Genomic DNA, 27,951 nt, shown 5'->3' with positions numbered 1-27,951 from the left:
CCGCTGAAGGGCCCGAACCCCACGCCAAAGGGGGGGGGGGGGGGAAGAGGGAGGTCGGCTTCGCATCCGCGGACACCCACACCTCCCACCCCCCCTTCAAATAATCCTGGATCCGCCCCTGTACTTTTAGATTAATGTTTGTCAGAACACTATTTTAACATCTCATGTAAGCAAAAAGAATGTTTCTTTTGACCGTCTTGTGTTTTAAAATCATAATATTGAAGTTGGGGTTATGTTGGCCGATACATTGAAGTACAGCGGGCCTGACAAAGCTTAGCATAAACGGCTGAATAGAGAAACAATGTGCACGACAAGTATTTCATTGCGTAATGATGAGACGGTTATTGATCTTTAGTTATGGTAGACTAATTCCGATCAATGAGCTATATAGCTCATTGAATCGTATTGACCACCGTTATGACGCTAATTCATACGTAGTTGTGCTGATAGTTATTTAATCTTTTAAATAATTAACTATGTGAATTATGTAATCAAATCGGTAGTGTCGATGATATCATAAAGATATCTACCCCCTTCGGCGATATTTTTCTATACTACGTCGATAAATGCCAATGTTACTTGTGTTCATTTCCAGTTTTTTTTTTAAACAAATTAAAAGCAGCAACAGGCTGTAGCGACTCGGAAAAAAGAAAGAAAAGAAAGCCTGCGAGTAACTGGACTGAACCGGTTTGTTTCGGTTGTTAAGATGTAGACAATGCAGATAGACGAAATTTTTTCTTACCGTAACGTGTTTCCAGAAAATACAACTAGAGTACAATAGGTATGTACAAAAAGAGAAAAGAAAAAGAAAAGAAAGCCAGTTATCCTGTGAGTAACTGAATTGAACGCCGGTTCGTTACGTCTGTTTTACTGTAGATAGTTTTTTTTTATTATCATAACGTGTTTCCAGATAATACAACGAAAATACAATAACTTTATACAAAAAAAGAACAACCAGTCACAAATGGCTTACATATCACACAGACAGGTGAATTTTACCTAAAAATAAATTGCGCTAAAAAAATTGTTACTTATTTGCAAGGCACTGAAGACAGATCTAATATTGGTATTAACGAGATGTTTGTCATTCATCAGCCGTTTATTTAATTTTTTCCGTACTAGATATGCCCCTGTCTTAGGTCAAATTCATTTTTACATGTTTTAGAAAAGTGCAATACATTTTTTTCCAACTAAACACCATTTCCTGCGTCAATTTTCTGCTACATTAATCACTTCATGCAAATAAATTTCAGAAACAGTCATCAGCGTTTAGAAATTTATATACTAGAGTATTATAACAGTTTACTACAAGAACCGAGACTTTTGATTTCAAATCTAAGGTCATTTAGGTAAATGGACAAAAGAGTCGGTGAAAAAACATCACCCCGTCGAATTCCAAGCTGAGGAGCCGTTCTAAGCATAAACATTTCCTTTGCTCAACTGACAGGACCAAAGTTAGAACATTATCATTCATAACAGTGGTCACCCGACATTAATTTCAAAAAGATAAATGCATGTAACTTTTATAAGTAAAGCTTTACAAAGGCAGGCGTGACGTATTTATCGCCCAGGCTAGGTAAAAAGTTTGTGGATTATATTCTGGTCATGATCAGATAACCATGACCATTGTTGTAATCGTTTTGACCCGAAGTGTTGTCTCCTGCGTTGTACGAGCCCCCTCCTCCAGCGCATGAATCTCCGTAATTATCTCCGCTAGCTCCACCCGAGTAACCGCCTCCGCCCCCCGACCCTCCGCCGTTGCCATATGCCCCGGCCCCACCACCGAATCCTCCCCAGGCATTGTGTGATTTCGGCCTGCCACCAGTACCTCCGTTAACAAAAGCGAATCCACCCTCACCTCCCGTACCGTAGGATCCTCCAAACTCACTGCTACTGCGCCCGTTAGTCAGCAGGCCACCGCCGCCGCCGCCTGAATTACTGGTGTCCGCAGTTGAAGCGCCCTCTCCGTTTGAACCACCAGGCCAAGTTGTACCACCGCTGTGACCGCTGTTTCCGGTAGTGCTTGTAGTGCCACCACACGTTGCTCGCCGAGTTGAAGCCCCCTCAATACCTCCCCCGCCACCAGCTATGATGATAGGCGTGTTATCAGCGTACGTCAAGAATGTGCCGCCACCACCACCGCAGGAGGAATAGGAATTCTCACCGCCCATTTGTCCTACTAGAATCTTCAGTTGGTCACCTGTAAAATAGCCGTTGGTCAAGAATTAGCGATAGTTATGCAGGCTGGGATGACTGCTCACTGCTGGGTGTGCACGAAGACTAACCTAAAAGATTTATTTTCATATAATTCGTGATACTTGCATATATGCACAGACATGCCCAAATACACTTTTCCATACCGTGCATGCACACACAAACTCACACGCAAGCGCATATTTACCTGCATTAAGCGTAAAGTCTCCAACCACATACGCGCCGTAGCCTCGGTTTGTACACCCACTATTGTCACACCCGCCAGCGGCACCTAAAAAATAAGCATATGCCAATAGTTTTGTGGGAAAGATCATTTAACCTTGCATAAATACCGGGTTTATTTTACCAGACCATGGAAGATTAGAATAAACTTCCATGACCAAACAGTGGAACAATGCTTCTCCAACATATAAAAACAAAAGTCCCGTTTAACATCAGCACCGTCGCAAGAGACTTCTACCAAAAAGTTAATTTTACGCCTAAGTAGTAAAGAGTCTGTGCCGTCCACTTACCTGCAGCCTCTATTCTGTAAGTACCACCGGCAGGCATGGTTATGGACTGGATGCCGTTGGTAACAGTCACCAGTCCCTGAAGGTCTGTACCGTCATAGTGAGAGCCCACCGAAGTAGGTCCATCCCTTCCTGTGGCGCCAAGGTTTGTGAATGTCCCACCTCCGAACGCTACAGAATAAAGAAGGATACAATATGACACCATTCTTAATGACACGCTACTTGGGATGTTCCCATGCTTCAGATTGAAATCAAGTATTGACATTAAATAATAGCCGTTGATGTCTTTTTCCTATAGCAAAAGTCCTCAAAAACAATATTATCTCACAACGAACAGGTACCTGAATAGTATTTTTAAAATAATAGTATTTTTAAAATGCCTATGAGGTAAACTTTAACATATTTTGAGTGCATTATCATTTATAAAAATGAGAAAAATACGTGGCACAATAGACTCTGCATAACTCCGACACTAAAGGACCGAAAATATGTTCAAATAAGGTAATAATCGTAAGCTACAGCTTATACCAAAAGGAAAAAGCTGAGCATTATTAATGCGGAGTCGATTTCTTCGTATTCTGATTGAAAAATTCAGAATTTGAGATCTTAAAATTCCCCGTCTATTAGCAGTCGCACTTGGTTGCACATATTTGAAACTAAAAAATTCCCGTATTCTGACTGACAAGAATTTGATTTAACGATGATAAGAGAAGATATTAACAGTTGTAAGCGTGAGATAATTCACTGCTACCCGGGCGATATATGCCAGAACCCCTCGAGCGTCAGCCAGAGGGTGGCAGTGTATTATTAAACGTACACACTCAGAGAAAGTACTCGTGTTTCACCCCAATATCACCCCTAAAACCGAGTATTTAAAGCGTACGTAGCCACGGTCACATAACATCTGTAGGCATATGTATAAGGAAATAACGTACGTGTTATGCAGGAAAACCCGTCTGAATCCAATAACAGGCCGCTGCTGCACTCGCATCTGTAACTGCCGGCGGTGTTGACACATGTTTCTTGACACTGGTGGGTGCCGTCCACACACTCGTCTTTATCTGTATTGTAATGACATCAACATATTGAATAATATATAAGATCATTAATCGAAAATAAATGTAACACAATCATATATCGCAGTAGATGGTATGATGTATGATACTCGTTTGAAAAACAACCAAAAAGTGAACCGTCACAGAATTAGTTCTTAATATTCAGACCATGTAATATGACAATAAAAAGGTGTTACAGGCTTTTGTAACCCTTTATTATCATCCAGATACCGAAAATGAGGTTACTCCTGCATCCAATTATTCAATTGAGAATCTATCTTTGTGCTGATTTAAAACAATAAAAAACCTCGAAAATATAAAATATCGGGGTTTATAATTCTCAGTGCAATGTATAAGCATAGGCAAATCAAAGCTTTAATCATCAATTTAACGCCTTTCTATTTTGAGGTGAGATAGCATGGGGGCGTAACTTCATCCCTGAACAAGATTTTATCACGAAAATTGGCAGAGTTGACCAGGAGAGTATAGGCTACAATCCCGTGCCGTCATTTTGGTTTAAATACTTTTGTTATAGAGATATGAGCCCCTAATTACAAATGTCCATTACAGAAAGGCATTATTTTGCTTTATCAACGAATGGCATTGTCCTAGAAAATCGTGGTGGTTGGCGCATGGATCTTAGTTTTTATCACGAAAATTAGCACATTTGACCACGAGTATATGGGTCACAATCCTGTGCCGTCATTTTGGTTTAAATGTTTTTGTTATGGAGTAATGAGCCCCTTATTACACATTTTATTAAACAAAGGCATTATTTTTGCTTTATCAACGATAAAATCCGAACTAAGAGTTTTAAGAAAAATCACTGGCAGTGATTTTGAGTACTGAATGGTGTCATTAAATCGCCCAAAAGAATGTATGTAAGTAAATAAGAAGTTTTGGACGAAGGATGACAATATCCTTAGGGAGAGCATTCGGATATAACAGAGAATTAGATATAGAGATAGAGAATAGAGAATCAGAGAGAATCAGCTAGAGATTACCTACAACATTATCTTGCAAAACGTGGAGCATAGAAAGTAAATTTCACTATTAAAACGCAGCAAAAGGAAACATTTTAACGCCTCATTAATACCGGTGATGAAAAAAGTGATATTAATACTGAAAGCAATTTCAAGGAAGACCGCCTATCTTGAATTGGTGCCAAACTAATTAATCATAAGAAACAAGGGAACAAATTGCTGGGTTACAAAATTTTTCAAACCTCATATCAATTATTTAAACCCGTTAAATATCGTAGTCGATAGAATGGTTCCTAAGGCTTTTATCAACAACAATAAAGATAGGGACTTTTTTGACTCTTTGTAAGAACAATCTGACAAAGGTTAATTGCGTCAAACACCAGCTGTGCTTAAAGCAGACGGCAGGAACCTTAATTATGCAAGGTCAGCAGCCCTACCGCCACCACAGAGACCCACGTTTGGACAGCAACAGATGGACAGCAGAGGAGGACAACAGTGCAATGGCAGTGGTAATGTACACGTTCGCCAGTTTTGTCCTTTTCGTCAAGCTGCATGTCGCAAATGTGGTATGGCTCCCACGCCTACTAGGCATCGTGAAATGGCAACCGTCAACCCCAGATTCCTTCGGCTTCCTTCTGGCCATATTGTTCACCCTCACCTGCGCAATGGCGAGACCAACCAGAGCCGAAGGTTATCATCATTGTTGGTGGCCCAGTGCCCTATCTCCTTCGACTGGAACTGGAACGAGCAAGTGTGGAATGTCCTCAAATAGCATTCCTCACTATGGCCGATCTAACTCCAATATACAGACGCCTCCCGTTGCTACCACCGGCGTACAACGCCATCCAGGATGCACTGACCACCTGCACCAAAATACGACCAAAATACGACTCGTGTACAAAACAGACCAGCCCCATCAGGACCTAGCTCTAACTCAATCATCATAGACTGATAACTTACCTTTAATCCAGCACGAACTGTATCCATGATGTAAACGACTATCAGTATTCTGTAATTCTCCAATGATGTAGGCCTACAGTCCGTGATTTGTTTCATAATGTATAGTTCACATATTTGTTACCATAACTTCAAAATCGATGGCTACACTTTAAAGGAACGGTTTGGAACTGCTACTACCAGAATGAAATATGCCACACTGGACGTGTTCATGAATATTTTAATGTACTTAAAATAACTGTGTACATTCAGGACTTAACTCTATACTGCGATGGACAAGCTATAAAGTAAATGAACTCTGGCATATTCATGGATCTCTTTTATATTTCACCGTCTCTTTGCGTTCAGGACTGCGCAAATTGTACTTACAGTTGCATCCAGTGTTAGCCACCGTAAAAGCTTAATCCATTGATTATTTTCTTTTACTATGATCGAAATGTTTTTCGCTTAATTCTTAGTTGTTCATGTTATTAATATTATTTGATACGATAGCCTTATTGTGCTGTTATACCTTTGCCAGGAGGCAAATCTTTCATCGCTGGAAGGTCATATGTCACGGGGTTTCATAACGTTTAAAATGAAAATTTTGAGTTAAAAAAACCCCTCTCTAATATATCGAGTGCTCTATAACCCCGTGCACTGTATAGCTGTACCTTATGACCATCTTTGTATTTAACTTGTGAAGTCACGTTTTATTTCTAAGGCGTGTCAATTAGTTATGGAAATTTGGACATTGATACCTTATGTTAATTAAGCAAAAACAACGACCTGCCTCTTGCAGCACGTAACATAGTAAGGTGAAGATATTAGCTGCATGACGCAGATGATCTTTGTATCCAATCTCATGTAATCCAGCGTTTGGGTATGATGATTTCACGCATTGTCCATGCAATCAGCATGTTCACTAAGTAAAATTTTCGGTATCTGGATGATAATAAAGGGTAAAATAACATTAAGTTCCAAAAAGCTCAAGTGCTAAAACGGAGGATCAGCAATTCGTAAGAGCAGTTGCTTCAGGATTGAAAGTAACACTTAGAAATTTGTAAGCTGTACTTCAGAAAGAAAATAAACGTATATATTCCGAGAACTTGACTCATTTCATCCATAGTTACGAAGCCAAAAACCCCGTAACAAATATATTGTACCTCTTCTTTCGCATTGAACAAGTTCTTTCTGTCCAACACATCCTAATCGTAAATAAGTTTATTCAGCTATCAAGTTAAATTGATGATGTAAAGGCAAAGTTCAATACGGTTTCAAATGCAATTGTAATGTTATCACGATGCGCCCTATAACAGTAGACCCAAATCTTCAAATACCATCGACCAAAACAACTGAGTTGAAATACATTAAAGGAAAGTATCATGGACGTACATCTACAGATAATACTATTTTCAAGGTACTGAAAAAAGACTTGTTAGCAAAGTGAAGCGCCTGATTGCCAAATTAAATGAACCAATAACCTTTAAAAATTCACGTGGCAATCTTGAATTAATGGCGAAAGTCAGTGTTGACGAGAATTCGTTGTGATTAAAGTTCGAGAATTCAAAAACTGACACGCATCGTGTCTGAAGCTTAGGGTAAGGCAAAGGGAGAGACAATCTTAAACTAAAACAACACACCTGAAAGTGGTATTAAATTTTCTTATTCTACAATAAATTAAAAAATAGGATAAATTTTATTATTTCTAAACGCTAAATTTCATGCTCAAATTCATGCGGTCAAACGTGAATAAGTCGACTTACCTAGCAAAAGGACACACACCTCTCGAGCGGACTCGTATTTGGCCTGGAGACATTCAAAGCCATGGGGACCGACCGGCTTGAATTTAGAACATTCGGCAAAACACCCCTGCCTGGTTGTGTTGGATTCGTGGAAAAGACCAGGTAGATTGGCATATTGTAGATATTGGTCGGTGGCGGTGATGACACCTGGATAAAAAAGGAATTATGTCTGATTTCGTTTACAAAAGCAAACTTCTTTTTGAGTAATTTTGTATGACAGTTAGGTGATTACACAATTTTAGGAAAATTCTTCTTTCCCTACTAGTACTAGCCATCTTAGGTTAAAGAAAAATTACAAAAAAATTACAAACTTGGATGCGACGCCATTTGATAGGATTGTAGAAACAACAAAAACCAAATATCATTCTTAGTTAAGTGAACATTTAAATTTTTATCATTACTTACCAAATAAGCTGACAACAACAATTAAATGGTAGTCAATCAGCATCTTAATGTTCTGATCTGCGAGAGTTATTTGGCTTGAAGGGCATTGACCGATTCAGCGCAAACGTTTGATTGTTTTATATACACTGAAATGTCTTAAGTGTTGGCAACACGGATCGATATATAGAAAATATCCATTTATTATCCATTAATTAGGCATACTCTAATTTCGCTCCTTCTGTTAGTCAATGTACCTATCAAAATCTTCGATCGAACATGCACCTGGTCATTTGCCACGAACATTAACAGAATAAAAGATGGAATGCCATTTTACCAGTGCCTTGTAATGTTTCACCGGGTTGTAACAGGATTGTGATAAATTATCACATCGTATGATTATTTCACTCATATCACTGATTTCCCGCCTGTGGGTCACGTGAGCGGGAGTATAAATTTTCAATATCTTTTCTAATTTTATTTGTGGTAACTTTAAACAATGTCTCTGCTATTCAGACAAATTATTTTGACAATTTATTTACTGGTACTACATATAATTTAACGATGACTTGTACATAAATCTTTTGTCACCAAACTTAATTTTGATTAACCTGAAAAATTAGAGAGGTATAGGGTGGCTGAGTGGGGGGCGGGGAGGATGATTCGGAAGTACCTTTATTTTGTCCTGCAGTTGCACATCTTGAATGTGTTTGGGTCGCTGATATATTATGCGGCAGAAGGATGCTCGATTTTTCAATTTCACAAGCCAGGATTCATTCACTGATAAAATGGCATATTCGATAAAGTTGGCGAAATCGGACAAAACACTGGGCGAAACATTGTTTTGGCTGCACAATTTAGGCCCTGTTGCACGCTCGTGGAAAACGTACTTCTTTTTGGAACGTTTTAGATAGAGGACCTATCATATTTCTCACTCTGCAGTGAACAAAGTAGATTCGTCAGTATTGTGTTAGGTGTGACACCATTGTGTTATTTTAAGATGTGAATTCAAGTAATCTCTTCTCCATGACGATACAACTCCAACACGACCATATTGATTATTTTTAATTGGCAGGTATATTTCTGAAACAAAAATATTCCAGCAACCCACTGCCATTTCTGTATCAATTGTACAGTGTTTGTTATATATTTTTATTGCAATAAAGTTCCAGTTTTTGCAAAAAAAGTTTGTGACTAATGCTTTACATATCAGTTTGCACCACCACATTTCCACAAATGTATATCTCCATTTGAATAAATAAGACAAAAACAAGCTTACAGGAGTGCCTTTCCAACGTATCAAGATGTCTTTAAATCATTTTCGTTACATTCATACATATTTGATAGTAGTGAGTCATTTATCTTCGCCCTTATAACTTTCTGGAATATGGCAGCAGCTTGGGGTAGAGATATTTTCCAGCATACCAGCATGTTCAATTTCTGAATCAGTGGCTTTTACAATTACTCAAGATCTCTTCACAGAGAGCTAGCCCAATGAATCATCCCCATACCACACCATACTCCTTCTTGTCACATTTTAAAAATAAAATAAGTGCAAAGTATGACATTTTTTCCATTCAGCTGCACTGGGGGTGGGGGTTTCTTCTGTGTTACTATTATTTTTTTTCATAACAAACAAAAATTAAATAAGAAAAACCCTTTATTTTACACATCACCAAAGTCACTGGCATACATTTGACAAAAAGCAAAATGCTGCTTGGTATTAAGGTAATTATACTTTTTCCATAAAAACAGAGCTGTTCAGCGCAAATATTGGATGCCACTGGATGTCAAGAAAAGATACACTGAGGGCATCACTGCCCTAAACTGTCAACAGCAAAAGATAACAGGAAATTATATCTTTATATAGATATGGAATACAATTTAGTCCAGGGTTCACAAGCAATCAATTTAGTGGATTGAACCTGTAAGATGACTTGTGATTTGTAGGCATAAACCTAATGGAATGTCATTCTGTGATATTCATTATATAAGAACATGACTGAGATCTAGATGAGCTATCAAACATTCTAGTTAAACTGAACTCTATTAATGTGTTTTTTTAAAAATCTATCATATAACTATCAAATAAAGTACCAAAGACTATGATAACACCAAATTTCACCAACAAAACACTGATAAGCATCTCTAAAGGAACCCACAGAAGAAACTGTCAGAACAGTTTACATGCTTAATTTACCAACAGCACTGCATAACCAATACATTAAGAATTACATGAGCACATTAACAGCATGTCATAGTGCAACAACCTCCCAACATAAAGAACAATCCTATGTGCAGGTGAGCATGGCAAAGCACATGATACACTATAAATAATTCAGTCCTCCCACTTCCCTTCTTGTTGTTTCTCAAGTATTTATTTATTTATTTATTTATTTATTTATTTATTTATTTATTTATTTATTTATTTGAACACTGCATGAGAAGTAGTTATCAGCCATATACCTTTCTTAAGATTCTTTGCTTATATTGCACACGTTTTTTTTAATTGAGAAAATAAAAGGAAATCTCGAATTGAAAGACATAACTCCCTATTTGCTCATATATTTGTTATACACAAAGAAACTGGTGAAAAAAAAATGCCACTGGTTTCTAAGGATAGTGTTAAAATTTTGATCTGAACTAGCTATGGTCACTAACTGAAACCCAAATTAAAATTAAACCACACTAACTCTGTCCAAACACCTTAACTTTCACTCTTGTAAACAGTTATTATATGCAAGATAACATAAGGCATAACATATGTTCATAACATTATACCCACTGATAAATCCTCACACATTTAAAATGAATATGGCCACATTTCCCTTTCAAATAAAACAAATACAGTAAGAAAGTGTTAAATATTAAGTCATACACTGCCTCCACTAATTTAAGAATTGCTGAAAGTGAATAAACTTGTATGTTAAAAACTCAGGAAATTGATTATGTCTAACTTGATGTGGGAACAAGGAAGCTCAATTACTAATTCTAAAACTAGAGAGTACTCTAAGACCATATGGAGAAGATAACTACTGAATGATACAACCAACAAAACTTCTAAAATCTGTCCACCCTGAAAGTGATCAAAATTTTGTGGAATCATACTTGAGATTTCTTGTCCACTAACAAAAACAAATAAATAAATAGATAAATAAAAATTAAAAAAAAAAAAAACACTTCACTGGCAGAAGTAATCAGTTGTTACTGTTATTGAATTTTTTTGACTTGACATATTGGTTGTGAGTAATGTGATTGGGCTGGAAGTGATTGTGCTAGATGTGACAGCCTTCCCCAAAAAGAAGATTTTACCTCCAATTCATCACATTTCTGAAGTATGAAAATAATGGGAGGAGAATCACAATACTGAACTCCAATAAATAAAGGATAGCCATAAAACACTGTTATCATTATCATGTTATCATATCATTATCATTAAAGAACGCTGCCTCCTTTTCTGGAATAAAATATTGATGCCCTTGTGTTGCATTTTATAATTTATACTTTTCATTTATATAATTCAGATGTATTTGAATTTTTAGAATTTTAAAGCTTCCAGATCAATAAATACTACATAATTCCAAAAAGATAAAAAAATAAATATTTGGTCTGACACTAGATTTCAAGCATCAAGATAATTTGCCATATTTTCTCTTGTTTACAAGTGAACATTGTCAAAACAGATGTCCAACCTTTAAGATGAAACTAATCACAGTAAAACAAGAAAAGTTAAATATCTCTAAGGAGCAAAAGCGTTCCAGAATTCTCTTGGGAAAGTTAACTTATGGACAGGTGATACAGTTAGTATACATATCCCCCTGGCGGTGGTTTTTCACCCTCTGGAAGAACTTCAGAAACATTTGACTCTAACCTGCTGTAGTCTTTACTGTTTGGCCGTCTGGTTTTTGTGTTTCTACCCTCAACTACAAAGGCAATTATCTGAAAAGAATAAAAAAACAATCTTTAATGCACAGATCAAAATTAAGAAATGAACCTCATATTGCACAATAACAAAATCAAAATATGGCATCAACTTACAAGTTTTATTCCAAAATAAAAAGGGGGGGGGGGAATAAACAATCTCTAATCAACAATTGTGCTGTTATCTGTCATCAAGATATCAGATGTCACTGCCACAGATGCAACTGGGTCAGAATGAAATTCCTTGAAACTGGGAAATCTTTAGAAACCCCCAGAGCAAGAGGTTGCCCAGAGTTATCTCATACATGCAAATCAACATCCTTGCAATACATTAAGCTCTATGGGGTGGGCGAGAGTAGGGGTGGGTGTGGGCATGGAGGGATTTTGCCACAACTATCTCTTAATTAATTAAAATAATTAAGCTATATAACTAACTTTCTACCTGTTGTGGATCACTTTGTGTCACACAGCAGAGATGTCAATTAAATTTAGGACAAGCGGTATCACTTACCTTTTGCTTGTTGTGGAACACAATATATCCCACAATACAGAGGATCACCACTGTAAAGAAATAGGCAATGAAGTGGCTCTTTGGTCTATCCTCTTCTGGTTGTAGCTTTACAGCTAACCCAGGCTTGCGAAAGCGGACACCTGTGGCACTTCCTTAAACAAACATAAAAATAAGGTGTAAATAAAGGGATAATCTGATACAAAGAAGAATGTGTTTGAACTAGAAGTGTGGGCTGGCTATAATATATGTAAGTTAAGTGCTTAGATTAACTAGTTTATGAAGTATAGGAATTTCTTTGAAATTCCAAGAGCTTCATTTTTTATAATTCTAAACTTTTTCAGAGTTTATCATTTTGAGACACTCACAAAAATGTACATTCTGACAAAGCCATGTTTTTACAGTTAACTGAATAATCATTATACATATTGCTGTAGGTAATCTATTTGGCATATCAAACTTTTTAAATTTCTCCTTGAAACAGGTGAAATACAAGCTCATTCCTCAGAAGTTTATGATGTGGTGCCCAAAATGTGATTGGCTATCATTATATGAACAGAGGATATATTATTGGTTTACATAGCAAAGCAAAATGAAATTTTCTGCAAGATGTTTTTCTGCAAGATGTCTGTTTGAGGTTCCTACCAATTAAGTTTCTCAATGTTGTTGATATAAGTGCTGCACTATAAGACTGTGGCTTAACTATTTGTAAAAATCAATAACAATAGCAGCAGCAGTAAAATCAAAACTAAAGAAGGATCCTTTGTGTCAAATAACATCACAATTTTCAACAATTCAGAAATTAGGGGGTCAACCATACTTCATCAAGAACTGGAACATCTTCTGGGATATCAAGTGAAATAAAAACAAAATGGGGAATTCATATTGGTATCCTACTTGCTCAACCAAACAGAAATTTATCAGTGTTCTGATATCCTTTTTCTTTCAAAAAAAAAAACTTGCTCCTTCTAAAATCCTCCACACACAGAACATACTACCCACTCTTATACCCCATTCACACTACGCTCAGTTATCCGGATAAATTGCGAATTAGGTCACAATTCGAATAAATGCAGTAGTGTGAACACAAGAGGATTTTTGTAATGCGCATTTTCAAAATCCTGCAAGCAAGGTGGATTTCTAAGCGCGATCCGGATAACTTACCGGAATCGACACCTGTACAGATCTTACTGCGCATGTGTGCAGATAAGTGCGGGTATCTATGAACGCTTGTTTATTACTTTAGCGATTGCACCAAACGTATTTGGACGTCACCACTCACTACAACATGAGGATCCAAACTTATTTTGCCACCTTATACTTCTCAAGAATGCTGGAATGTCTTTTGAGTTGCATTTGTCGTAACAAATTTTTGTTGGTATTTTAAGATTTCCTGTGCGGCGCATGCGCGAGTGTTCAAAACAGGAAGTTAAGCCTGAAATTTTCAACATGTAATTCGGTTTCGCTTAGCGTGTGTGAACGCAATACCGAATCGAATTCCTCAAGAAAAATTTGGATTGTAGAAATGCGCATTTTTGCAACTGTAGTGTGAATGGGGTATTAGTAACTTAAGTCCTACTGTGACAATAGGTTTTATTCCAAACCATGAATTTTCAAGATGGAGCACTTTGTTTGATTGTGAACCCCAAAGAACAAATTGTGTCTGTTTATTTTAAGGTGGCACTGTGAGCCTAACAGTGCAAACTGTATGAGGAAAGCAGTGATAGCTGTCACTGGGTTTGAGATTTATGATCTGAGCTGAAAGGTTGCTGGGTGCAAAAGTGTAAATGTGGTACAATGAACATTAGACCTTTATATAGCAAAATAATAATAAGATAAATAAATATATAAAATAATAAACATGACTGCAAAACAAAATTTCATGGAAATTTCAAAACTGTCTGTATAAACTGGTGAAATTTCCAGGAATATTTCCATTTTTTTTTTTTTGGTAACTGTATAGAGATCCAATGCTGACATAGAAAATGACATACCATCAGGTTTTTCAAAATACCCATAGTTGTTGTCTTGTTCACTCTCAAAAAAATCTGCAACCAGACAAAGCAAATAGGACTTTAAAACAGCAGAAGCAATTAAAAAAGTGAAAGTCTAGTAAGAAAACAGAGGGGAATGTAACAGTTTGCTGAGATATCAAAAGATTAATAATAAGTAAAATCAACACCAGTGCAATTACAATGGCAACAACATCAATAAAATAGTTTTTCACCAGAGAATGATAGTATTAAAATCAAAGTGAGAAAAGCACAGAAATACAATATCAATAAGAAAGGCTTTAGGTAATATACTAGTAAATGCTCATTATTCACCTATTGGCACAAGAATTGCCTTAAGAAATTATCTAGTGCATATTTCTACTTTAGCTTACTTTTAAATTGACTAAAATGGCGAGACAAAGAAAAGGTGACATAAAGTATAATTAGACTAATTTTGTTTAATAAGTGTGTACTTTTTGGGCTAATGTTTGCTGTCAAGCGTGGTTGCGTTAGTTGTGACAGTGCTGCACTTTATGTGTTTATTTCATATGATTGTGATTAAGATTGGTGTGAGATATAAGATACGAGGTGGGCACTACAAAAAGACATACCATCATTAGAGTTAAGCATGTTCTGATTATTTGCAGTTTCATCAGGCTCCCCTTCACCGTAGTCTACAACCATAAAATTATCACATTTAAATTTTCCATCATAAGTAAGTAAGTGAAAAGAAGCAGACACGATAACACAAGTACTTACTTTGGTGATGAGATAAAAGAAAGCACCATTAACAACAGGTGAAAAGAAAGACAAACTGCTAACCAATATCTGCAAAATCAATTTTTCCACCAACAGACCTAAATATTGCCAAAAAAAATGAAGCGAAACATTTATCACAATTTAGCCACAGACAACTATGCTGGTGGTGAAAATCAAACTTACCATCTCCTTGGTTCTGATTTCCAATTGGAACACCATTCCCAAGTTCTACTGTACTTCCTGAAGAGAGAAAGAGAATCTTGAAGATCTTAACAGAAAGGTTCACTCTTAAAGGTCATGGAAGTCACTTTGGAAGATATAATTTAATTTTAACTCCTCAACTATATTGCATTTTGTTGTCAGAGAGAGAGAGAGAGAGAGAAAGACGGAAAATGAAGCAGCTTCTAAAAGATAAAGCATCAGAGTCTGAACTCTATAATTCTGGCTTTCATTAAATTGGATTCTTTTTAATCAGGATGATTTCACTGTTTGAAACATATTTTTAAAATTTATAGCCATAATACAAAGTATTTCTTTGACTGGCCCACTTAGTACTGAAACTTTCAACTTATTTCTATGTTGTTGCAACACATATACAATTTCACTAAATATTTCAAACCTCCACGAGCTAATGCTTGGTGATAATGCAGTACAACTGCGTAGTTAATGTAACAGCTTGACATCCATTATTCACTAAAGCAACTGCTGAATTATTCACTCTAATAGGATATATACAGGTATGTGTGCGTGTGTACATATATATATATATATATATATATATATATATATATATATATATATATATATATATATATTCACAACTATTATGAAGCATTTGAAAGTATTACAGCAGGAAAACTCAACAATAATCTTTCCATTGAAAAAAAAAAAACAATATCTTTAGTTTTCATACACAGAAACTAATGATGAAAACAGAAAAAAATGTTCTGGTGGTAAACTAAAAAAGAAAAAAATCTTCCCACTTTTGTGTGATCTATCTCTTGGATATGTTTAACAGAAACCAAGGCAGCATAGATGTCAAATGTATAGACATAAAGCAGAAATTTATGACGACAGTTCACAAAGTTAAAGTACACAATGCTTAACAGCAAAATCACAACCAATTTCTCATTATGTACAACTGTTACTACCAAGGGGATTCAGACAATGTTGCTATTAAAGTGCCATAAATCACTCCAGTTAGTTTGAGGATAATACATCCATTATTGTGTTAAGAATGAAAAGTGCACACCCACAATGACATCGTCATTGGAATGGAATGCCTTGGTAAAAAAAACAGAAAATTGCTGCGATTTCCAGAAATATTAATTTTTTCTCTTGTTATATATAGGTCAAACACTTTAGTTTACAACTTCAAAAGAATCAGTTTTCCAAAGCAATTCTGATTTTGTAGATGAAAATAATAACTGTTTAAATTATGCCAATTTTTGTAGTAAATTTAATTTCTACCCACCATTCACAATGTTTTATGGTATTGTACAGTGCATTGAGAAAATGATTAGAAATAAGAAAAACATTGATATATATATGAATATTCCCTTTAGACCAAAATTTCTAGAAGTTCTGATGAGAAATCAAAAGGGAGTAAGACCTATATATGATACCTTTGTTACTAGCTTGTATTTTAGACCAAAAAGTGAAATAAAATGGGAAAGGGAATTGAATGTGTACCACAATGAAAAATGGTGGATGGAAAAGAATAACTCGATTAAGAAGTTGGATGAAATGAGCCTTAGATGGTTTCAATATTGACTGGTCCATAGAATCTTAGGAACAAATTCTTTTTTATTTCGGATAAATGTAGTAGAATCAAATTTATGTGTATATTGTATAAAAGAGGAGGAAACTTTTGTTCATTTGTTTTGGGAATGCGGTAGAATTTCAGAAATCTGGGAACAAGTAAGAGAATGGTTAGAAAATGATTTAAATATAAAAGAAAGATTAAACTTAATTGACATTATATTTGGAAAAAAACAAAGTTTGGTAAATTTAATTATTTGTCTGGTTAAAAAATTTATATATTGCCAGAAAATGACCAAAAGTGTCCCAGATTTCTTGAAAGTAAAAAGTTATATTGATCAATATATGGAAAGTGACTACTTTACTTATAGCCAAAATATGGATAATGATGGTTTTATTAAAAAATGGAAAAAATTAGGAAGTGATTTTGTGGATAGGAAATTTAACAGTTAAGTATCGTTAGAGCTTGTATGTATATATGGATGTGAGAGTGTTTTGTATTTTTTGTTTTGAAATAAAAAAAAAAAGTTTTCCAAAGCAAACTTAACTTACCAGTAGAGGCCCAAAAGCTGGTTGCAGTGGAGCTAATTAAATCTTTCACAGACACTCCCAATGTAGTGACTGACACAGTAACACCAGCACCTGTTGCACTTGGGGATGTAGAAGACAAAGAAGCAGGAACCTGTGATGATTGCTTGCTCAACTGTCCCTGATTTTCACCTGTCTGTGACTGTGTTGGTAGAGCACTGGCCGGTTGCTGTGCTGGTAACCCACTGGCTTGATTTGTCAGTACATTGGTAGCCTGTGGTTGTTTGGGTGCGTCACCTTCTTGTTTTGAGGGCAAACTGCCTTCTTTTGTCTGTCCAGGAAGGCTGCCAGACTGTGTCTGTTCAGGTATTTCGCCAGTCTGCGTCTGTCCAGGTAGGCGGCCAGTTTGTGTCTGTTCAGGTAGTTCGCCAGTCTGTGTCTGTCCAGGTAGGTTGCCAGTTTGTGTCTGTCCTGGTAGGCTGCCCATCTGTGTCTGTCCTGGAAGGCTGGCAGCCTGTGTCTGTCCCGGTAGGCTTTCATGTGTCTGTCCTGGTAAGCTGCCAGTCTGTGCCTGTCCAGGTAGGCTGCCAGTTTGTGTCTGTCCAGGTAAGCTGCCAGTCTGTGTCTGTCCTGGTAGGTTGCCCATCTGTGTCTGTCCTGGAAGGCTGGCAGCCTGTGTCTGTCCCGGTAGGCTTTCAGTCTGTGTCTGTCCCGGTAGGCTGCCGGTTTGTGCCTGTCCTGGTAGGCTGCCCATCTGTGTCTGTCCTGGAAGGCTGGCAGCCTGTGTCTGTCCCGGTAGGCTTTCAGTCTGTGTCTGTCCCGGTAGGCTGCCGGTTTGTGCCTGTCCAGGTAGGCTGCCAGGCTGTGTCTGACCAGGTAGGCTGCCAGGCTGTGTCTGTCCACGTAGGCTGCCAGGCTGTGTCTGTCCAGGTAGGCTGCCAACCAGTGGCTGTGTAGGTCCACTAACCAACCCTGACTGTTGGTTCAGGTTCCCAAGTGGGGGTTGTGTTGGTACACTACCAGACTGTGACTGTGTTGGTGTATCACCTGCCTGTGGCTGTACATTGCTTGCCTGTGGCTGTGTGGGTACACTGCCTGTCTGTCCTGATACACTGCCTCCCTGTGGCTGTGTTGGTGCCCCACCCTCACCCTGATTTACACCAATCACGTTGTTGGCAGCAGTAGGGCAAACAACTGAAAAAATGTGAAGCATGCAGTTAAATATTCAAAATAATATTCTCACTCATTTACATACTTGGTAAGCATATCTTACATTTGTCTGTGGCCAAGCCTTGCAAGGAAAAGGTTCATGGATGCTATCAAAGAGGATATGCAGGAGGTAGGAGTAGAGGAGGACCCAATGCAGGACCAGTGTGAGCTGAGGTGTACTATCTACCCTGAGAAGGATCCAAGCCGATGGAGTTTATCTTACATTTATTTGCCTGTAGTATTTAAATCTGTACAGTAATATATGATATGCTTCTCTTCTTCTCTACCTCCCCCTTTCTCACCTCCCTTTATTTCTTAACCAATTAGACTTTACAAATATTATCTTTTGTCCAGTAACAAACTGAATGGGTAATTTGCTTTTCAATATTATGTTCCATTAAAAATTTATTTATACATATACCATCATTAATATTAATTATATATGTGCAAGTTAGATTGTTCAGCATATCAAGCTGATGTGTTTTATTTTTGTCAACAATTCATGCCTCTGTACATATAAATCCTGCTGCTCAACATTCTCAGGTATTAGATATCAGATGAACATGGTTGCTTAGTTATTGGTTAACTTTAATTCCCAGTCTGTTCCAACTTTGTACTATAACTACAAGACAATTGTCACTTTTAAGTATTAAAATACTGAAATGACAAGGAATGACACCTCTATATTGCTTTAACATCAAAATAACTTGCTCTTTAGATTTTGCACTGCAAATTACATTAATCTTGAACTCAGTACAGTAAATGTTCATCTGTTACAGAAAAAAATATTTTTGCAGCTCCTGAGATTAAGGCTGCGTTCACATGAAAAATCTATTTTCTCAAAATCTAAAAATCTATTTGCGGTATCTTGTGATCACGGTCTGTGCCTTGAATACCCCACGGCATAATTACGGGCAGCGCTACTAGTTACTTCCAAAGCTGTAATTAATTCTCTGCGCTGCCAGTTATTAAGCCGAGGGGTATCCAGGGCACAGACCGTGATCACAAGATACCGAAAATAGATTTTTAGATTTTTAAAAAATAGATTTTCCATGTGAACAGAGCCTAAAAGTTATCGGTACAGCAATCTAACTCAGTGGGAGGTCTCGCTAAAGTGCAGTCAATGTAACCAGCTTAATTGTCTGCCCCCCAGAAGCTAGGAATGATAATTACCCCCTAGCTTCTGGAGATTGTGGGCCAGACAATTAAGTTGACTATATTAAGTGCACTTAAGCGAGAATCCCCATAGATCAAGATAGATCAATCCCGCTGGACTGACTACTATCAATCTGAACACAACCTAAGGTGTCATTTCGGCATTTAATGCCACCACTATAAGACTGGCACCAAAGTAACTAAAAATGCTATCTAGTTGTGTAAACGGGTATATGGTGATTACCTCCTTCTTTCTGAGACTGTGCTATCAAATATAGCATAATGCAGGTTTCCTTCATGTCATCTTTGGGGCAGTATGTGCTGCATATTGTATCATCCTGGGTCAGAACCTCATACTGTCCCTTCATTACTTGATCAGGTATCTTAATCGGGGCATTTTTTATCACCGAGCAGACAACACCCCATTTAGATTTATCTTCATCATTCAACAAATACAACACAGCCGCCTCGCTCAAACAACTTGGTGATTTTACGTTTGCGCATAAATCACTGGTTGCACTGCTTATAAGCTGTAAACAGGCAGCTTTCGTCAGCGTTCTGGCGTCTGATGCTGGGTTTACCACACCGGTACATCTTGAAGACTGTGCTGAAAAGATCTGCGAAAGGCATGCTGATTTTGTTTCACTCAATCCAGTATCTTCTGCTGAGGAAATCCAAAAGAAAAGCGATAAAACGCAACAGAGAAAACGTGTCATCGTACAGTCAGTGCTTCCCGCAGGTAACTATTGAATCTGACCAATAGATGTCGGGTCGGTCACAAATGTATTGCCAAGACGTCTATGTTGTTGCATTCAGTGAATAAGGTCGCGCGACAAGGTTATTTTCAGTTGCACCCTGGATTACGCACGCTTGCTCCGCAAGGTGGCGCCTGTGGTGGGGGGGGGGCAGCACAGCCCATATGGTTACTGTGGCGAAGGTGACAGGTACTTCCAAACATTTTTTCATAACTGTCATTTTTCCTCATTCTATTCATGAATTTGATATTTACGGCAATTGAAAATGTGGCAACGGCAAAAGTGAATCTTGGTGCGTTGACAGGCCGCACAGGTGTCCCCAATTAACCGCCACCAAAGAAGAGACCCCAAGCATTAAACAACACAACCTGTAGATATTGGAAATTTGGCGAAAGTTAAGCAACTGAGGCTTTATTAGATTTGGGCAGAAATCGAGAGGAATGTCCAGTGACATGCCAAACCCCAAAGTTCAAGTCTTGGCCCTTGACACCAGTAACGCACCCCTTAGTCAAGAATCTGAACAAATCGCTGTTGGACAGGTATGCTCTATTTTCTACAGGCGTTTTGTGATTTTATCAACTTGATTGCCAAGTGCCAGACCTTTTCTTCCCAGGTACTAGTAGCAAACTTTATCAGATAACAATCTGACACTAGCCAAGCTGCACTAAAAGCGCTGTAAACTCAGTTATCAATGCTGTCATCTTTACCTGTATCTTTACCGCTATTATGCCAGTGGTACGTTTGATACATTTGAGTAAGGAAATATGTTTTAATGCTTATGAAGTTATGTTCATTTGTAATACGTTAGCATCAACCTGTTAATAAAAACTTGGAAACTTTCAATGTTATTACACAATAACAGTATAATGATGGGAGATGTTATGATTAAATGCTTAGAAGAATAATAAAAACAAATTATGTGAAATATAAAATGAATTGATTTTATTTGGGTTATTTATTTATTTATTTCAAACCAATTAATTATCAAACATGAAGCTTATTTTTGGAAACATTCGCAGATATATGAAATATAACCCTGCTGGTACACAGATCTACAGTTCTAAAATGCAAATACCAAGTACCGTTCACACACCACTGATGAGATGTGAATAATCATATGTATAAAGTAGTAAAAATATCACAAAATGTGTGTAAGCAAGATATTTCTGCAAGTAACCTCATTAATCAGTCAGGAAACTTCATAATGCACCCAATAAATGTAGAAATTTGAGACAGAGAAATTCTACATACAGGCATGACAGATTTACCATATATTGCCACCAACCCTTAACTGAATGGGCATTGAAAGAACAAAGTGAGTCTCCCTCCCATTAAAAATGAAAAATAAAAATAAACAAATAAAAAACAGATACTGTCATTCTTAATACTGAAAAACAATGGCACCTTGCAGCCTTCACTGCCTCTCTATTTGCAGACAATGCTCTAGTCACTGTAACTGTGTACTTTTGAGGCATAGATGCAAGAATAACTTCTTTGAAGTATATTGTGAAGGTCTCTTTTGTCATAAATCTGCCATGTATAACCTGAATGTACAACGATTCACACCGCAGCAGCTTGTCTTAGTAAGGACTTAACCAGTTTGAAAACTTGTGGCATAGCTTCAGGGACAAGATCACACCATCTATCCTTGCTGTGATGATGGATCTACTAGTACATTATCTATGTCTTGTCCTCCTAGTTTCTCTAATACCATTTCCCCTGATCTATGCTCACATCAATCTCTACAGCTTTACCAACTGCTACACAGTTGTTACATCTGAAAGTATAAAGCAAATTTGTAATAAAGCACTATTAATTTACTTGTTAGATATTGATTTGAGGGCAAGAGAAAAATGCAGAAACCTCATATCATAATCAAGATAATTGAAAATCAAATATGCATAATCAAATTAATAGCTTTAATTGTACATACTACTGATAATTTAATCTTTTAAACTTCAGCATAAATTTCTCTTGTTAAAGCATAGCCACTTTATCAAAATGTGTTTGAAAAAATAATAATAATAATGATAACAAAAATAAACAACCTGCACACAAGATGGAACATGGAGGTCAATTGCCACAAAATAAATTGATTTGTACTTGGTAGCCTGAGAAATAGTATCAGGTATTAATTTGAGCAGTAAATTGAGTAATAATACCACAGAGTTAACAATGACACAAGCATATGGTGTTGTGTAACAAAATTCATGCATTACTTGCTGTGGCAGTGTCCTCCTCAACCTATCGTGCACCGCAGGTTTTGATTTTCAATGTCATCAAAAAATTTTATTGTTGTTAGTTTGATTTATGTATCTGCTATTCAAATAATATCCTTTGGAAAATAACTTACTGATTTAATTATGCTTTTGCAACATGAAATTATCAGTAACTTTGCCGGTTCACGTGTATACAGTACCTTGTTATCAGTGCTGCTCTTTTCTCCCCAACTCGCCACTGACAGGCTAACCACATCGTTTCAAAACAACGTTGGTATGCTCCTTTACTTTTGGTGTTGGCAGTTTCGCCCTGGGGACATCGTTTTTGGTTAAAAACAACGTATCGTTTTCACCCATCTATGCTTTGCTCGTGTACAAAATGGCCGCTTGCTGCCCCCCAAGGGAAAAATCGTAGCACGCGGGTAGTTACGCAAGACCTGTGACGTATAACGCGCGCAAGGTTATTGTGTGAGTGTCAGTCTTCAGTCGGTGCATGCTCAAACTACCCGAAAATGGATGCTTGACAGAATATACAAGTTTGGTCAAATACAACGGCCGAATAATGTAAATTTGTACAAACTTAAAAAAAACACAAAACATGGATTTTTTTTTCTAACGTTAATAGCGCCATCTTTACTCTCATTGCAGTACTGTACCTGGACCGTCAGGTAGTCTCCGTACACATAGCGTGTAGTGGTTGCATAATTTCCGTTAGGCCACTGGCGACAACATGACAGGGGCGGATCCAGGATTATTTGAAGGGGGGGGGGGGCAGAACGACAGGCCTCGGATGCGAAGCCAACCCCCCTGAACCCCCTCTCCAAATCCGCCACTGCATGATATATAATAATCCCCACTCCTATGCTTAGAAAAAAAAAGATTTTTTTTGAAAAAAAGTGGAGTACGTTTAGCTCTACAGACAAATACAGGTACAGTCTTTTTTTTCACATTAAATTATTTGTAACACTAAAAAATTGACCCCCTTTTGAAAATTATTTCAGATAAAACTAGGGAAGTGACGAAGTTTTTGCTTCAAAAGGCTTTATCAATATGCTTACATATTTTATGTTAATTAAAATTTTATGTAAGTTACATCTCATTATTATAAAATCAGTGAAGAAATATTGTGAAGAAAGTTTTTTGCATTTTCTCTCTCTCACTTTCTTTCTTTATTATTATTATTACTACTTCTATTATTAATTAATTAAACGAAAGACTTTACATTGATCAATTGTGGTAGTTGAAAGCAGTTCTATTGCTTTACAGCAATGGATGTGCTGTCAACTACCACAGTCAGTAAAAAGTCCGAATATCCTGCATCATAACTACATATCAGGTTATGTTATTGAGTTAATTAATTAATTATTAGATTGATTGTTTGATTTATTGAATAACTAATTTATGAATAATAATGAGAAATGAGCTGCCTTGGCAGAGGCTTTCGCTGTTTTTTTTTTAATTAACTAAGTCAAAAAAACACCCCATCTTTTCTTTAAGAAATAGCCCGTACGCTTCCAAGTCTCACATTAGGCCTACTGACATAAGAACACTGTTGTTTTAGCCAGGAAATTAACTGAACCTCAATATATCTAGTAATCTACTTAAAATATATTTAAATCCATTTGGAACGACAAAGAAAAAAAAAAACGTTGAGCGCAGTGTTACCAACGAACGAATAAGTTGGAATTTGACAACGGAAATAAAGGAAATGGTACAAAAAACGAGAACAGAATTTATTTCATTTTTTTAATAAGAAGACATTTTAGGTCAGTAATTCCCCCCACCCCTTTCGCCTTAAACGTTTGTCAAACATTTAAATACAAAGAAATGAAATCCACCAACATAACTGATATATAACTACTATAATATCATTATTTATAGTGTCTGCTTACTAGGTTCTTAGCCACTCTCACCTGCCACGAGGTGGCGTATTAAGTCACGTGCAGTAGATGCACAGCATATATACCACTCCTCAAATTACTTCTACAGATTTAGAACATTTAATAACATGACTCAGTGTTATTTAAGAAACGGTAACGGTAACACTGCTGGTGGCAAATAACGCTAACAAACATTCAGCAAGCCCAACCGCCCCTTGCTGCGGCCCATCGCGCTTGCTATGCTTAATATTCACAAAATAATAGTCTACCTGATCACGGCTGAGATATATTTCTATACCCTGGAAGCTAGCATGGGGAAGAGGTTATTATTTTTATTATAACTGCTCCACACCTTTATTGCAAATATGTATTGAATTGCATGAGAGAGCCGGGTCTTAGGGTTCACCATGCTGAAACCGTGTATGCTGCTCCAAAAATAGCTAGGATGGTAGGTGTACTACTCAGGCAAATCAAACTAGCATAATCTTTTTATATAAAAGTTCACATCCATATTATCTCTCCTCCTCTCCCAGTACTTATTGTAATATTGCTAAAGTTCAAGGGCATCATTGATTTTTTTGTTTTCTAAATGATTAAACATATTTTCAACAATGCTGTACCTGCTATAGGCCCCTATGAATCTGTATTTTAACAGAAAATATGCGATGATTTTGGTTTTTCTGTGCGATGATTTGTTGGTTATTGTCCTTTGTGTGGGTATGTCACCTTCTTGTTTTGAGGGCAAACTTCCTTCTTGTGTCTGTCCAGGTAGGCTGCCACCCTGTGTCTGTTCAGGTATTTCGCCAGTCTGTGTGTGTCCTGGTAGGCTGCCAGCTTGTGTCAGTCCTGGAAGGCTGCCAGTTTGTGTCTGTCCAGGTAGACTGCCAGTCTGTGTCTGTCGAGGTAGGCTGCCAGTTTGTGTCTGTCCAGGTAGGCTGCCCATATTTGTCTGTCCTGGAAGGCTGCCAGTTTGTGTCTGTCCAGGTAGACTGCCAGTCTGTGTCTGTCCAGGTAGACTGGCAGTCTGTGTCTGTCCAGCTAGGCTGCCAGTCTGTGTTTGTCCCAGTAGGCTGCCCATATTTGTTTGTCCTGGAAGGCTGCCAGTTTGTGTCTGTCCAGGTAGACTGCCAGTCTGTGTCTGTCGAGGGAGGCTGCCAGTTTGTGTCTGTCCAGGTAGGCTGCCAGTCTGTGTCTGTCGAGGTAGGCTGCCAGTTTGTGTCTGTCCAGGTAGGCTGCCCATATTTGTCTGTCCTGGAAGGCTGCCAGTTTGTGCCTGTCCAGGTAGACTTCCAGTCTGTGTCTGTCCAGGTAAACTGGCAGTCTGTGTCTGCCGAGGTAGGCTGCCAGTTTGTGTCCGTCCAGGTAGACTGCCAGTCTGCGTCTGTCCAGGTAGACTGCCAGTCTGTGTCTGTCCAGGTATGCTGCCCATATGTGTCTGTCCTGGTAGGGTGTCAGTTTGTGTCTGTCCTGGTAGGCTGCCAGTTTGTGACTGTCCTGGTAGGCTGCCAGTTTGTGACTGTCCTGGAAGGCTGCCAGTTTGTGTCTGTCCTGGTAGGCTGCTCGTCTGTGTCTGTCCTGGAAGGCTGCCAGGCTGTGTCTGTCCAGGTAGACTGCCAGGCTGTGTCTGTCCAGGTAGACTGCCAGGTTGTTTCTGTCCAGGTAGGCTGCCAGCTTGTGTCTGCCCTGGTAGGCTGCCAGGCTGTGTCTGTCCAGGTAGGCTGCCAGGCTGTGTCTGTCCAGGTAGGCTGTCAGCTTGTGTCTGTCCTGGTAGGCTGCCAGGCTGTGTCTGTCCAGGTAGGCTGCCAGGCTGTGTCTGTCCCGGTAGGCTACCAGTCTGTGTCTGTCCAGGTAGGCTGCCAGCTTGTGCCTGTCCTGGTAGGCTGCTAGTCTGTGTCTGTCCAGGTAGGCTGCCAGGCTGTGTCTGTCCAGGTAGGCTGCCAACCAGTGGCTGTGTAGGTCCACTAACCAACCCTGACTGTTGGTTCAGGTTCCCAAGTGGGGGTTGTGTTGGTACACTACCAGACTGTGACTGTGTTGGTGTATCACCTGCCTGTGGCTGTGTGGGTACACTGCCTGTCTGGCCTGATACACTGCCTCCCTGTGGCTGTGTTGGTGCCCCACCCTCACCCTGATTTACACCAATCACGTTGTTGGCAGCAGTAGGGCAAACAACTGAAAAAATGTGAAGCATGCAGTTAAATATTCAAAATAATATTCTCACTCATTTACATACTTGGTAAGCATATCTTACATTTGTCTGTGGCCAAGCCTTGCAAGGAAAAGGTTCATGGATGCTATCAAAGAGGATATGCAGGAGGTAGGAGTAGAGGAGGACCCAATGCTGGCACCAAAGTAACTAAAAATGCTATCTAGTTGTGTAAACGGGTATATGGTGATTACCTCCTTCTTTCTGAGACTGTGCTATCAAATATAGCATAATGCAGGTTTCCTTCATGTCATCTTTGGGGCAGTATGTGCTGCATATTGTATCATCCTGGGTCAGAATCTCATACTGTCCCTTCATTACTTGATCAGGTATCTTAATCGGGGCATTTTTTATCACCGAGCAGACAGCATCCCATTTAGATTTATCTTCACCATTCAACAAATAAAGCACAGCCACCTCGCTCAAACAACTTGGTGATTTTACGTTTGCGCATAAATCACTGGTTGCACTGCTTATAAGCTGTAAACAGGCAGCTTTCGTCAGCGTTCTGGCGTCTGATGCTGGGTTTACCACACCGGTACATCTTGAAGACTGTGCTGAAAAGATCTGCGAAAGACATGCTGATTTTGTTTCACTCAATCCAGTATCTTCTGCTGAGGAAATCCAAAAGAAAAGCGATAAAACGCAACAGAGAAAACGTGTCATCGTTCAGTCAGTGCTTCCGGGTATGACTAAGTTCCCATTTCCAGAGATTAGATCGATCTCTTTTAGATCGACCTAACTCCCTGGGGGTTCACGCTAAATAGCTGTCAGCCGAGCGGACACGAAAGTAAATTACACCCTTACAGCTTGTAGTAGGCGGGACGGACATTTAAGCCGGATTATCTGACAGTAATCTAGTGAGACTCCCCGCGGGGATAGATCGATCTTAAAGCTCTGGAAATACAGCCTAAAATGCGCAATACACTGCAATACAACGCAACACAGCGCAATACACATGATAACACAAGTCCAGTTGCAAGTAAACACAGGAAAGGGTAATCTCAAATAAAATAGGGTGATATAAAAGCAAAATATATAGTAGGCCTACATAGTAATTAATATTGCTGATACAACTTGATAATTTTTTCATTGTTTGGTCAGCTGCCATGGCGGCGAGTAGCTCTTCTTGGCCAGTTATTATACCAAGAAGAGCCACTCGCCAACATGCTG

At 38.2% G+C, this 27,951-nt stretch overlaps 2 protein-coding genes across 11 annotated transcripts; both read right to left on the bottom strand.

Annotated features, from left to right (window-relative positions):
* Nucleotides 1-861: 861 nt before the first annotated feature.
* Nucleotides 862-7,984, bottom strand: LOC147763620 (uncharacterized). The gene is made up of 6 exons (XM_087007205.1): nucleotides 7,908-7,984; nucleotides 7,464-7,649; nucleotides 3,659-3,784; nucleotides 2,727-2,894; nucleotides 2,402-2,485; nucleotides 862-2,200 (listed from the first exon to the last, which is right to left on the bottom strand). The coding sequence occupies exons 1-6, from the start codon at nucleotides 7,948-7,950 to the stop codon at nucleotides 1,593-1,595; spliced, it is 1,215 nt and encodes a 404-aa protein (XP_086863331.1). The 5' UTR covers nucleotides 7,951-7,984; the 3' UTR covers nucleotides 862-1,592.
* Nucleotides 7,985-11,240: 3,256 nt separating this feature from the next.
* LOC106167325 (uncharacterized) lies at nucleotides 11,241-27,657 on the bottom strand. Of its 10 annotated transcripts, none has more exons than XM_087004231.1 (10): nucleotides 26,973-27,655; nucleotides 26,475-26,744; nucleotides 25,476-26,393; nucleotides 17,934-18,284; nucleotides 17,379-17,828; nucleotides 15,249-15,305; nucleotides 14,918-14,980; nucleotides 14,307-14,360; nucleotides 12,316-12,467; nucleotides 11,241-11,822 (listed from the first exon to the last, which is right to left on the bottom strand). In XM_087004231.1, the coding sequence occupies exons 1-10, from the start codon at nucleotides 27,442-27,444 to the stop codon at nucleotides 11,685-11,687; spliced, it is 2,925 nt and encodes a 974-aa protein (XP_086860357.1). In that variant the 5' UTR covers nucleotides 27,445-27,655; the 3' UTR covers nucleotides 11,241-11,684. The 10 variants fall into 10 exon arrangements, with proteins under 10 accessions (XP_086860357.1, XP_086860360.1, XP_086860353.1 ...); XM_087004234.1 differs by having other exon boundaries at nucleotides 17,961-18,284; XM_087004227.1 differs by having other exon boundaries at nucleotides 17,379-18,284; nucleotides 25,476-26,312; nucleotides 26,367-26,393; nucleotides 26,973-27,651.
* Between the last annotated feature and the right edge of the window lie 294 nt (nucleotides 27,658-27,951).

The sequence above is a fragment of the Lingula anatina genome, chromosome 2 (assembly GCF_051362555.1).
Source record: "Lingula anatina isolate TDL-2025a chromosome 2, LinAna3.0, whole genome shotgun sequence".
In the NCBI taxonomy this organism is placed as follows: domain Eukaryota; kingdom Metazoa; phylum Brachiopoda; class Lingulata; order Lingulida; family Lingulidae; genus Lingula; species Lingula anatina.
The sequence above is the reverse complement of the archived record's forward strand: the minus strand, read 5'-3'. Positions and strand labels throughout refer to the sequence as shown.

Bases quoted from the DNA above. Each gene is read 5' to 3' on its own strand.
- LOC147763620 (XM_087007205.1), bottom strand. From the start codon at position 7,950: ATGCTGATTGACTACCATTTAATTGTTGTTGTCAGCTTATTTG. The intron at 3,785-7,463 runs GTAAGTCGACTT...ATTACAATACAG, and splicing joins GGTGTGTGTCCTTTTGCTAG to ATAAAGACGAGTGTGTGGAC. The intron at 2,895-3,658 runs GTACGTTATTTC...TTTATTCTGTAG, and splicing joins CGGGTTTTCCTGCATAACAC to CGTTCGGAGGTGGGACATTC.
- LOC106167325 (XM_087004225.1), bottom strand. From the start codon at position 27,444: ATGACACGTTTTCTCTGTTGCGTTTTATCGCTTTTCTTTTGGATTTCC. The intron at 18,285-25,475 runs CTCGACAGACAC...TTGGCAGCCTAC, and splicing joins GACACAAACTGGCAGCCTAC to CTGGACAGACACAGCCTGGC. The intron at 12,468-14,306 runs GTATGTCATTTT...TGTTTGTTTAAG, and splicing joins GTATTTTGAAAAACCTGATG to GAAGTGCCACAGGTGTCCGC.